Raw genomic sequence first — 13,468 nt, 5'->3', positions numbered from 1 at the left:
GTCAGACCTTAATTAAAGCTTTACTTGGAAGTTATAACTTTGTGTTTGGGCTGAGAGTGTCCTTCCCCATCAGGAAGTGCATAGGGAAAAGGCATGTTCATGTGGCATCACACTATGTCAAATGCTCATTCCCCTCTACCATAGATACCTTCCCTGCCTTCAGATTTCTCTCTCCAGTTGAAAGACTCCTTGAGACTGAGTGACACTGGTAAGGGACACCAACCATAGCAAGCACCTCAATAGGGAGCACTTTTCACTTTTCTCCCCCTACACACACACATGTGTACACACACACACACACACACACACACACACACACACACACTCACTCACTCACTCACTCATTCAATACTGGAAGCAATTTTTATTGTATTAGGCCACAGACTCCCTTTCCCCAGGAGCTGTGAATCAATGCTAATAAAGCCCCTTTGTGAACTTCACCAGTGGGAACTCTAGTTGCTGGAGATTTACCAAGAAAACCAAAACAGACCAACAAAAGGTTTGCAATTAGAATGTCATTTGAAACATAGCCCACAAAAAGAGGCAAGTATCTGCATGCTAAACCTGACCCATGACTCGCTGCTAAGGAAAAGCTTTAAATATTGTCCCTAGAACCCAAACCAAAATGAAAATGTACTAGGAAGTTAGCTATCATACTGTAAATCAGGAAAATCATAACTTGAGTGAGGAAAGTCCACATCAATTCTTAGAGAAAGTAGATGTAAAATGTATCTGATGAGGACCTTAAATTAACTTCCATGAATGATTCAATTTCAATTTCTCTTGAAGCAAGTGAAAAAGAGTTAAAGACATAGGAATTTCAAGTACAATCAAATGGAAATGATAAACATAACAGCAAAAATCCACTGGGCAGAGAGAGAGCCCACTTACTAGAGAATTCACTTGTTCTAAAACTGAAAGTATACTGAAACAAAGATCCCCAAAGATTTGTTGCAGAGTGACAAAAGTTCCAAAATTGTAGTAGCAACTGAACTCTTAGAGGACAGAGAAAAGGGGACTGAAGAATAATTGAAAGAAACGATGCCTGACTGAAAACATCCCAAGGTTGACTAAAGACATGAACCATGGAGTCAAAAAATTGAGCAGATCCCAAATAGGATAAACCCAAAGAAATGCATGCCAAGATACATCAAAATTAAACATCTGGAAACTGAAGGCAAAGAAAGAAGTTCTGAAAGCAAGAGAGACATAACCTATCACTGTAGAAGAATACCATGTAGGTAATATCACATCTCAGAAATGGCAGTACTGCTTAAGTGTTCAAAGAAATGTTGGTCATGAACTCTGCATTTACCAACATTAGTCTCTGCTAATAAAGGGGAATAAACTTCCCCAGAAAGAAAGACTAAAAGTGCTTGTTACTAGGGGGACTGCACTGAAGTATTTGCTATAGAAAGTGAAGCAATTGTAAGAAGAATGATATGAATATGGGAGCATCAGTTAGGGATAAAGAGCAGCAGAAAGATAAAGGACAGTCTGCAACTATTTTCATGGCTTTTCTAAATGATACGTGACAATTTAAAAGTTAATCTTTATATTAACACTGATACATAAGACAATAATATTAAAAACTAGAGAAGAAAGGGACCTAAATGGTAGTGAGGTTTTCATATCGTACTTGTAATGGTGAGTCATGGACAAGACATGTATGCTTATTGGAAAAAAAAAAAAAACCCAAATCACCATTATATATACAAAGCAACACCTGAAACACAATAAAGACAGAATCCTAAAAAGGGTTGAGGTATCCCACAGAAATGAAAGAAAAGAGAAATAGAGGGATCAAATACAGAGGAAATAAGCAGAAAACAAATAATAAATGACATAGGTAAGCCTTAGTATACCAATAGTTAACTTAAATGTATGTAGTCTAACTAAATTAGTTGAAATGGAGATTGTAAAAAAATATATCTGTGTGCTTTTTATAAGAAATTAATGAAATGGGCAGTTTTAAAATGAAAGACTGTAAAATACACTATGTAAACATTTTAAAGTATATGTGGTTGTGTTAATATCAGGTACAGTAGACTTACAAGTAAAACAAATTTGTACAAAGAGGCATATTAATAATAAAGGATTGATTTAGCAGGAAGACAATGTATCTAGCAACAGAACTACAAAATTATTAGATAAAACTGATACAGTGGAAAAAGAAATAAAAATCTACAATACTTAGTGAGTTACTTCCTGACTGTGCTCTGAGCAACAGATGGGGCCAGTGGTCAAAAGGAATGAATAACATGCAGAAAAGGCCACACATAATTACTTGCAAGTGTTCATTGAATGAGCTGTTAGTCTGGCTCAAGGCCTCCTGCTTCCGCTACTCTATCAATTCTGGATCCTCACTGGGACTCCTCTTGGATATCCTGCTGTTGCCCTGTGTTGTGGAGATCCTCTGTCTTTGCATCTGCAGATTTGGCCCTATCACATGTTCCAGCAGATCATAAATAGGCCATGTTGAGGTGAGCCAATTCAGCCCTGGTTCTGGGCCTGGATGATATTTGGGTGGATCAGCCCACCAGTTTTCCCTCATCCTCACCACCAGGGTGAGCTGTCCAGCGCTGCCCAGCTAGCTCACCAGGACTAAAGGATCTGTACTGTGTGACTCATTGTGTCACATACAGCTTCTTTGACAATTTACTTTTTTTAGTTTTACTTTAAATTTTATTTTATTTTTCTCTCTGTCTCCCTCTCTCTCCCCCCCTCTCTCACACACACACCACATTATCATTGAATATAACAAAAGAGCATACCTTTTTTTTCCCCCAGTGTCCATTGTGTATTTTCAACAACATAAAATATTTCCTAAAGCTATAAGAAAAACATAGGCCCGTTGGTTTCCACCCCCATGAATGGCAGTCATGGGGCTGGCCTAGAAGCCTTAGCGCAGCCAGGCCATAGGTGAGACCTGGAAAAGCAGCACGGTGCTGGTCCTCGTCAGCATCAAAGGCATCCCTCTGAAGAACATCAAACACCTGAGGGGAGTAGGGGTGGGGGTGTCGAGGAGGATTCCAGTCAGTGGGTTTCAACAGACCATAATGAAATTGAGAATGTAGTCAAGCAGTTTAGTGCACAGGCTTATTGATGACATTCTGATGTCTAAAGACAGCTCTGCCTCACTAGATGTCTTAGTAGAACTCTTTCATTATCGTGATGGTGATATTATGATGGTGTCTTCTCATTGTGAGGTGCCTTCAGTTTTGATGGAGTGAAATTCAGAAAGGAGTTTATGAAGTGACTGAGCCTCTGAACTTGAATCCAGCTAAATGGCCTCATTGACAAGACTGGGATGGAGAATTATATGAAAATGGTTAATTTTATTTAGCTAAAAAACATTTGATAGAGATGGATTACTTATAGAGTGGAAAAGTGAAATATTATGAAATATGAGCTGAACATAGTGTGGATATAAGCATGGGAATAGGTTGGCTAATTGAAGAGCAAAGGGTTTTGATATTTGTCTATTTTGAAAAGGAGAAGCTGAAGGATTTAAAACTCTTGGTTTATAATATTGATGGATGTCTCATTAATGGCTGCATTTATGTATCAGGGAAACATAAAGAACTAATACTTAAAGATGTAAAAGATACTAGGCTTATTAAAGTGCCGTTGAGGCAAGGCTCATCTCAGAAAGAGCCTACTCTAAGCAGACACTCTTTGCTTTAAAGTTGAACTGCACAGTGAAAGTCAATGTGTCAGACAAGCTGGCTGTCACTGGATGAGTGGAGGGAAAGATGGGCCTACACTGGAAAGAAGTGGCCTGTCTTTGTTTGTCCTTTGGAATTTACTTATCCTGTCAGAATAACCAGAAAAGAAAGTCCCCAAATGACTGTAGGGAAGTGGACATCTCCTTAACTGCAGACCAGAGTATTACATTTCAACAATCTGGGTCAGTGAGAAGGTATAGTGGGTAATGGCAATTACTGCCAAGTCTGGTGACCAGAGTTCAATCCTTGAGATACACATGATAGAAAGAGAAAGCTGACCTTTGAAAGATACCCTACCCTTTCACCTCCACATGAGAATCATGGCACATGTTCACACACACACACACACGCGCGCGCGCGCGCACACACACACACACACACACACAGAGAGAGAGAGAGAGAGAGAGAGAGCGAGAGAACATTAAAAAAGAAAAAACTTATTTCACTTATTTAAAACAAAGTCATAAAGACTCTGTACCCTGACCGTAGCACAATCATACTAAAAGTCAATACAGACAACAATAAATAAATTTCTAAACACTTGGAAATTCACATACTTTTACATGGTCCATGGGTTAAGGAAAAAGAATAAAAGAAAATTAGAAATACAGGGTAATAAATGCAAAAAGTGAATGCAGCATGCCAAAATATATGTGGGATGCATCTAAAGCAGTGGCAAAGGGGGATGTTTGGCTTTAATGCTTGAATTAGAAAAGGAGAACAGTGCCATGACTGAAGTTCTAATGCCCAGGAAAAGAAAACAATAAACCTAGAGCAAACAAAAAGAAACAAATAATAAAAGTGAAATAAATAAAGTTGAAAGCAGTAGAGAATTCCAGTGAAACAGAAAGTTTATTAATGCAGATACGATTGGTAAACCTTTATTAAGAAACAAAATGGGAAAGATGTGAATCATTAACATTGGGAATATAATGAACTCTTCTATACTCAGTAGAGTAGTGTATTCAGTATGGATCCAGTAGCCACAAAAAAAAAAAATGTTAAAAATAGTTCAGCTATGTCAGGGAACACTAGGGAAGCAGGGAAAGAATGTAAGAACCAAATGAGAGGGAAGGAGGTAGTGACATACTATCTATGCACTCATGAACTCCCAACAGTTGTAGTTGCATACCAAGGACCTGCACATGACAGAGACAGTAAGCGTTCAGTCACATATGAGGAGGTCACTGTATTCAGTGACATAGCCACTGAGGGGTTGTTCATCCTCTAGTGGGTAGCTTCACACATATGACCATGAAAGCGGCTCTGGTTAAACTTAGTGGATCACAAAGCAAAAGCTAAAAAGACATAAAAGTGTTTCCTAGTATCCAGGGCCCTAAAAATACTCCCAACTGCTCCCTCTTCCTGTCTTCAGCCCTTTCCCATGTTTGCTTCACCGTGTGCCCTTGTCATTTCCTTCTGGCACCCTTATCAGATGCACAAAGCAATGGATCTACCTGATTGTGGACTGAAACCTCTAATACTGAGAGCCAAAGAGAGCCAAAATAAACTTCATCAATTTATGAATTGATACCTCAAGTATTTGATCTAGTAACAGAAAGATGACCAACATAGTAGGGAACACTGACAAGCTCATTTTTTGAGATTGATATTACCTTGATACCCAAAATGGATACATATGTGTAAGAAAAATAAAGCTATAAACCAGTGTCTTTTATAAGCTTAAAATTTTTAAAAATTCAGAGAAATATTAGCAATAAATAATAGGAATTGTACAATGTGACTAAGACTGAATTTCTCTTCTTACAGTGTTTATATTTGGTCATGAAGTTGAGGGAAGAGGCAGCAAAAAGTAAAATGGCAAACATATATTCAAATGAACTTCAGAAATAAATGTCCCCCCCCCCAAATAAAACAGGTAATGGAGGCCAGAAAGAAAGAAATCCTTAGAGGTTATATTTAAACCAAATATGAGAAAGAGCCAAACTTTCAGAGACTTAATGGCATACCAGAGAGCACTGCAGCCTAGCTACACAGGAGGAAGTACTCATAATGCACATCTCTAACAAAGGACTCCCAGCTAAAACTAGCTAAAAAGAATGTTTCCAAATCCATGAGGAAAAGACAACCAAAAACAAGGAAAAAATATTCAAGTGGCCAACAATGTATGAAAACTGCTTTGGACCATTGCTGATTAAAGAAAGCTGTATCTGCTGGGACTGGGTTCCACAATTCTGCATTTTGACTGATTATAGTTTTCTGTTGTAATTGCTGTCGGTTGCAAGGAGAAATTTGCTTGATGAGTGATGAAGACTACACTTACCTGTGAGTGTAAGGACAAATGTTTATAGATAGTTGTTATTAAGGATTATGATGGTTTTTTTTTTTAGTAAATTAGTGGCTGTATATTCTCTTCCAATAATCATTACTTCACTACCAATGAGTAGTTAACTAGGTTTCCAGTATCAGGCATGGTCTTTTCCTGGTTGAATGAATCTTAATTATAGTTATAGAGCTGCTGGTATCACCAAGGTATGTGTACCACTATTGCTCTCTCAGGGTTATCTTGTGAAGCTAGTCATTGATGTGGTTCTTAGGTGTGGTAGCTGGGTGGGACTGTTGATTGCCTCTCTCCATTGGAAGCTTGATGGCACCTTCTGATACCGTGGAAGTTAGTCCTCAGAGAGAGGATATTCAGGTCAGTTCTGGCTCAGGGGTCTCTCTGCCCTGTTTCTGAAGTACATGGTGTCTTCAGCAATAGGGACCTACTTTCTACCTCAGAGGTAACCAAAGGCAGCAGCAAAAGGCTGCATGTTTAGAGTCTCTTGAATAGCATGCTACAGGAAATTTTAAAATAAATGCTTTAGATGCTGTAAATATGTATTTTTAATTTATTTCTTATCATCATCTTCTTAAAAGCTAATTAATGCATTTATATGTTATTGTGTCTCTTTATGTTATTTATCTTACCTATTATATCTATTTTCAGAACTGAAGGCAGAAGCTAGTCTAATGGACCAGATGAGTAGTTGCGACAGTTCATCAGATTCCAAAAGCACCTCATCTTCAAGTAGTGAGGACAGTTCTAGTGATTCAGAAGATGATGACCAATCCTCTCCTTCAGGTCCAGGGACATATAACCCAGGACATCCTAGCATGTCTTCCAGGCCACAATACAGGACTCCAGATACTGAGGCTAGCTGCAATAGGTTTCATGGCACCGGTGCCCTTCTGATGAGTACTTTACGTAAGTATATGTAACCACAGGGAACTAAAACAGGACTTGCAGTAGTCAAAGAAGAGTCTTATTTACAACCATTAGCCATTTTTCTCCTTTGCAAGTTGGGGTTCCCCAATCTTCTTAGTTTATCCTCTTTCCTTAGATAACCCCCTAATGCTTCTGTTTCAACTAATACCTATATGTAGATAACTGTCATATATATATATATATATCTCCATGCAGACCTCTGAGTCCTGGGCAGATAGGTCTAGCTTCATTTCCTAGCAAAAGGCACCTCAAATGTACTTTGTCCAAACACCAACCTGGAACTCTTTGACTCACGGCATTTCTGCCTAGTGAATGGCAGCGTTTGTCTCATTGTGTAAACTGGAAGATGGATTGTATTCTATGATTGAGTTCCTCTCTTTTTTCTTTGTGTGTAGTTAATACTTCACTAAGTGCTGTTGATTTTTACCCCCTAAATATTTTCCAAATCCATTTACTTCTTTTCACCTCTACTGCCACCACTTCAGCTTATTTCCTTGATTCCCAATGTACCACTACGAGTCCTTCCTCCTAACTTCATATTCTCCCTTTGTCTTAACTACTGCGTCCACTTGATTTTTTCCAGTATGTTTGTGTACATGTTCGTAGGTCCATACGCTGAAGCAAGGGCAACCTTCCCTGGGATGCATCTCTGAAAATAACTTCAGAGTTTTTCTTCCCAGCAACCTTCAGCCATAAACTGCCAATAGCTCCTCATCACAGGATGGGGTTTTGTGAGACCCTTTCACATTCATGTTTGATGGGCTTGATCTTATGCAAGTCTTGTGTTTGCAGCCAAGGCTGTTTAGATCTACTATGTATATTATTAGTCATATCTTTAAGTGATTCAAATATAATTTATTACCTACTTTAAACTTTTCAAAGTTTGCAATTTATTTTATAATGGAGAGAACTTAATGTAATTATATTGATTTAGTTATTGTTTATTTATTTATAGATTTATTTATGTGTGGTGTGCATTATGTATGTGAATATACAAGTATGCATGCATTTGTGTGTACATGCATTTGGAGGTCAGAGGTCAACCTTAGGTGTCCCCCTCTATTACTTTCTACCATATATGTTTCAGACAAGTTCTGTCTCTTTGCCTGCAATTTAGTGATTTTTCCAGACTAACTTGCCAGTGAACTCCAGGGATCCAGCACTGGGGTTGCAGACTACAGATATATCCAGGGGATATTTCCCCTTCTTTGGGTCTCCCAGGGCTTACCCTATGTGGTACACAGGCATATATGCAGACAGATATGTGCATAAAATAAAATTAAATAATTTTAAAAGCAGAATCAAAAAAATTTTAAAGAAAAGAACTGAAGCACAAACAAAGATTGGGCTTTGTGAGGGTATTGGTCTTGAGTTTAAAGGGATGTGATAGGAAACAGCTTGGATACCTTCAAGAAAGGTTAGCTTAAAAGTGCTTGAAATAGGGGTTGAGAGATAGCTCCATCAGTAAAGTTCTTGCCATGCAAATGTGAAGACTTGAATTCAACACCAGCACCCATGTAAAAAGCTGGGTGTGGCCACTGGGGAGGCACATGCCTGCCATCCTACAGGCTTAATTGCAGATTCTGATTCCTGAAGAACAACATCTAAGACTGTGTCTGGCTTCTTCATGCATGTACAGACACAAGCATATATACACATACACAGTGCTTGATATGTGGCTAGAGAGATAGCTCAGTTAGTAAGGTACTTGTCAGTTGTAAAAAAAAAAAAACCAAACAAAAAACAAAACAAAACAAAAAACAAACAAACAAAAAACACCTGAGTATGGTCATGCAGAGACAGGCAGATTCCAGGAGTCAGATAAAGGCACTTAGTGACTTCCGGCAGCTGTCCTCTGGCTACTGCATGCACAGACATGTGCACTTGAACACACACAAAGTTGCTTGATAAGATGCAGGGAATTTAAGTGTATGGTGGGGGCGAGGCAAGATGGGAAGGATTAGTGAAAGGAGGCTAGGAAGAAAAGTACCATTTACATGCTGACTGCAGCTGCTGTTTCAGAAGCCAGTGTTTGTATAGCCTTGTTATTCAGTGGCTCCTTGAAGGGATCCACCATAGCTTCAGGAGATAGTGATCTTTAAATGTGATTGAGAAACCTGTTTCTGGTAAATGGGACTGTAGGCTCGGTTTAAAGAACCACAAAATCCTTTAAGAGTGTTATAAAGGTAAAGAAAAAGACACTTCCCTCTCAAAATGGACAAGCGGAATTTTGAAACAAGAAAAAAAAAAAAAGTGTTGTTAAGAAAGAGAAAGATATATGGAGAAATAACTCCATTTTCTTTTTCTTTTTTAGTTTGAGACAAGGTCTCATTATATAAGTCTGGCTGGCCTGGAACTAACTCTGTAGGTCAGGTTAGCCTCAAACTCATAAAAATTCACCTGCTTCTACCTTCTGAGTGCTGGGATTAAAGGTGTGAACAACCACACCTAACCCAAGACATAGCTTTAAAAAAGATAATAAAACAAAGGAACACAGAAAGAAAACAAAATGCAATAAATTATCAAAAGAATGAAGTAGCTCTACAGAGGAGTGTTTGCATAGCATACACAAGGCCCAGAGTTTTAAAAATAAATTGGCATCAGTGAGATGGCTCAGTGGGTAAAGTCACTTGCCACCAAGCCTACTGATGAGTTCAATCCCCCAAACTCCCATGGTGGAAAGAGAACTGACATCCACAGACTTCTCTCTAACTCCCACATGCATGAATGAAAACACACTCAAGCAAATGTTTAAAAAAATAAAATTTGGGAGGACAGGTAATAGAAATTTCTTGAAAATGTCAATAAATAGTCAAGAGGAACATGTGTGAAAAATGAATTAGTAAGATGGAAGATAACACTAAGGAACTATCCTAGAGCGCAATATAAAATAAAATAAAAAAGTAAGAGAACAGTTTAGAAAATAGATGGCAGTGATTAAACATTGTGTACTAGGAATTCCATGAAAGAACAGAAGAAGGGAGAACATGAAAACTCAGTCTTTAGAATTGTCCAGGGCTGAAGATAGTCATGACTCTACTCCATATACTAAACTGGATAAATGAAAATAAAGGCGTACCTAACACTAACAGCAGAGCATCAAGAACGGAGTGACAGTTCTTCTGGCATGCCCAAAGCCAAAGCTAGCATTTTCTTCAAGAAGCTGAAAAGACTCAACTTCTCTCCCTGTTCCCATGTTTCTGCTACACCATTACAATGTATTCACTGATGTAGAGTTAGCTTCAACTTAGTTGCCTTCTTAAAATTGTCCCATGCACTCTTACTATGTTTCAGTCTTTACTGTGATCTTTTCTGTATCTTTCTGACCTCATTTCCTATCTTTGTCTTCCTCATTTGTCCCACTCTAACCATCTTTTTTTCAAATCAAAAAGAAAATCATGTAAGTCCCATCCCTATTGAGGCAGGTAATACATGCCACCTGAGGTAAAGTCAGTTTTCTTCAGAAGTGTGATGACCAAGCTTCAGTAAGTGGCTCTACACCCTTGTACATACAGGCAGAGCTAACTGTACTCAGTGGGCTATTTTTTAAGAAGAAGAGGATAAAGAAGAAAAATAAGATATGAAGTTTGGAGAATGATGTTGTGTCAGGGAGAGGGGGTTCCAGGAAGAGGTAGTTGGAAGGATGAGTTGGAGCTAGACACGATATAAATACACTGTATTCATGTGTGAGATTACCAAAAAAAAAAAAAAAAAAAAAACTATAATTTAAAAAATTGCAACCACTCTACACTTGCCTTGGGCACTTTTACTTGTGATCTCTATTTTTTATGACTCTCTGCTTTAAACTTCTGTTCAAATGTTGCCTCTCATAAAGCTTTCCCAGCTATAATAGCGCTTCCTGCTGTCTCTCTACAGTTCTTCATAGCATTTGTCCCTACTTGACAGTGCACTAGCTAGATATCTGTTTCCTGTCTGCTCCATTGAAATGCTAGCTCCATGACTAAGCTCACAATCAGAAATCCATTAGATATTTTTAGAGTGCTAGGGATGGAACACCAGGCCCTGTGCATAGTAGGCAGGCATTCTACCATCAGATGACATCTAGCCTAGTGATTCTTGACATCTGTTCCATAATGGTTTGGAATGCATCTCAAATTAAAGAAATTGTAATGTTTTTCACTCTTGGAAATAATGGTCTGATTTTTAAAAGCATTTTTTCTCTCATCTCTTGATGTAGCAAGTCAATAGTGTAAAGATGTCATCAATGTGTGTAAGAAGGCTAAAATAAATGGCAGGTGGTACAAAAACTATACTGAAGTTTGCTGTTGTGTTTTTTACTTTCTAGGCAGTATTGATTGGTTTACCAGATATGTGGCTGAATTATATGATAAGCAATCATATTAGCAGTTACAAAATGCTAAATTAACAGAATCACTTTTGACATGATGTTCACACATTTACTTTTGATAGACTAAATGAACATATTAAATATTAATGGTTCAAATTTCTAATTACTATGATTTTGTTATGTTTTATTTTAGGAAGTGACTTGCAGCTGAGTGAATCAGAAAGTGATAGTGATGACTGAAGCAATATTGAGTTACAAATCAAACATTTGTAAGACTGTGGTAATCTGTTTTATATTAAGATTAAATACTCCTGTGACTAAGGAAAATATGTAACTTTTGCTAAAAAATTAAATTGAGTCAGAATTTTCAACTTTTTGTTGGTATTCTCATGTGTTATCTTCATTTATTCATAACAAAACTGTCAGCACTTTTGACAGATGAGAGAAAAGATTCAGAAGTTAGGGAACTATCTGTCGCAGGTATTGATAGTGAACAAGCTGCAGATCAAATATTCCAAAGTAAGGGTCAGGCTCTATTTTACCACTTTGTTGTCCCAAATTGTGAAATGCTAAAACAATTGATTGATAGCAAGAGTTTGTGGTTTTTATTATGGTTGTGCCTTTCTTATAGAATACTTCTTGTATTACGACTGAAAATACTTTAATTCTTGCCAAATTTACACTTTCACTTTATATAAAACATGTTAAATAATTATTCTAGTTATCTGTTATCTCTTATGTGTTTTTGCTTTCAAGAGAGGAGTTTAAGTACTTGGTACTTATATTTATAACACCTTTGAACTGAAGGAAATATAAATATTTAATTACAGCTGAAATCTACCAAACAATATGTTCCTTATTAATTTTTTAAATCAGTTTTACGTTCACAGAAAAATTGATAAGGAAGTTGAGAGAGTCCTTTTTTCTGACCCTACTGCCACCCCATGCCTAAGGGGTGTATACGTGTTATAACTGATGTCCCTCATAACACATCATCACCACCTAAGTCATGGCTTACAATAGGATTCCTACTTGATATTTTATACTCTGTAGACTTTTCACAAGTATGTACAGTCACATCATAAATCCATCATTGTAGTAAACAGAATAGTTTCACCGCCTTAAGAATCTGTACTCTCAAACTCCTGGAATCCAATTCCAGAGAGGGGGGAGTGATAACAAAAGGAATCAAGACAAGGCATAAAAACCCACAGAGACAGCTGACCTGAATAGGGGGAGTCCATGGACCCCCAGGCTGATAGCTGGGAAACCAGCATTGGACTGACTCAGACCCCATGAACGTGGGTCTCAGTTAGAAGGCCTGGACAGTCTAGGGGACCTCTGACAGTGGAACCAGGTTGTATCCCTGGTGCACAAAAGGACTTTGGGAGCACATTCCCCATGGAGGGATACTCCCGTAGCCTTAAGGTAGGAGGGAGGGCCTAGACCCTGCTCCAAATGACTTGACAGATTTTGATGATCCCTCCTGGAGGGCATCACCCTTTCTGTGGAGTCGGGGGAAATGGGATGGGAGGAAGGGGTCAGGGGGCATGGGAGGGAGGGTAGGGAAGGGAACTAGGATCAATATATAAAATAAGAAAAAATAAAGTACAGCATTGTTTGAGGGTGATAACTTATTATTTCTTTGTTATTACCTGAAGAATATGTTCTATACACACACACATACATACACACACACAATACATACATACATACATATATAATATCTTCATATATATGTGTGTATGCATGTATATTGTGTGTGTTTCCATATATATATATATATATATGGAATATATATATTCCAAGTACTTAAACGTATGCTTGTTTCACTGACAGTGAGCTTTACACATATCACACTATAAGTTATCTCTGTACAACACTGACCTAAGTAATTTGAAGCAGCTCTCTTGAAGTAAATACACTCTTTGTTCACTGACATGGTGTTTAATCCAGTGTGCTAATTCCTAGTTTTTATTTTCCTTAAATTTGAAACACTACTAGACTCAAGTAGCTTGTGAAATACTTTATGTAACAGTTCTTGCTGTAAGACATATCTTTCACTTTCCTTGGGTTCAGTCCTGATATTAAAGTGTTGAAAAACAAAAACAAGTATAAAAGAAAAAAATTGTTATTACATGACAATAATGGTTCATTATTTTCTTTTACATTTATTGTTGGTTTTGTTAGTCAGAGCTAAAC

The 13,468-nt window shown here is 37.7% G+C and overlaps 1 protein-coding gene across 1 annotated transcript in view; it reads left to right on the top strand.

The window, feature by feature from the left end:
• The window catches only part of Eaf2 (ELL associated factor 2), a 35,230-nt gene extending 23,588 nt beyond the window's left edge, over window positions 1–11,642 (top strand). The window contains exons 5-6 of the mRNA XM_051191424.1: window positions 6,679–6,936; window positions 11,460–11,642. Of these exons, the coding sequence (XP_051047381.1) occupies window positions 6,679–6,936; window positions 11,460–11,506 (305 nt within the window). The 3' untranslated portion in view covers window positions 11,507–11,642. The remainder of the gene's footprint in view (window positions 1–6,678; window positions 6,937–11,459) is intronic.
• The last annotated feature ends 1,826 nt before the right edge of the window (window positions 11,643–13,468 follow it).

The sequence above is a fragment of the Phodopus roborovskii genome, unplaced genomic scaffold (assembly GCF_943737965.1).
Source record: "Phodopus roborovskii unplaced genomic scaffold, PHOROB, whole genome shotgun sequence".
Classification (NCBI taxonomy): Eukaryota; Metazoa; Chordata; class Mammalia; order Rodentia; family Cricetidae; genus Phodopus; species Phodopus roborovskii.
Note: the sequence above shows the minus strand (reverse complement) of the source record. Positions and strands in the feature narration are given on the sequence as shown.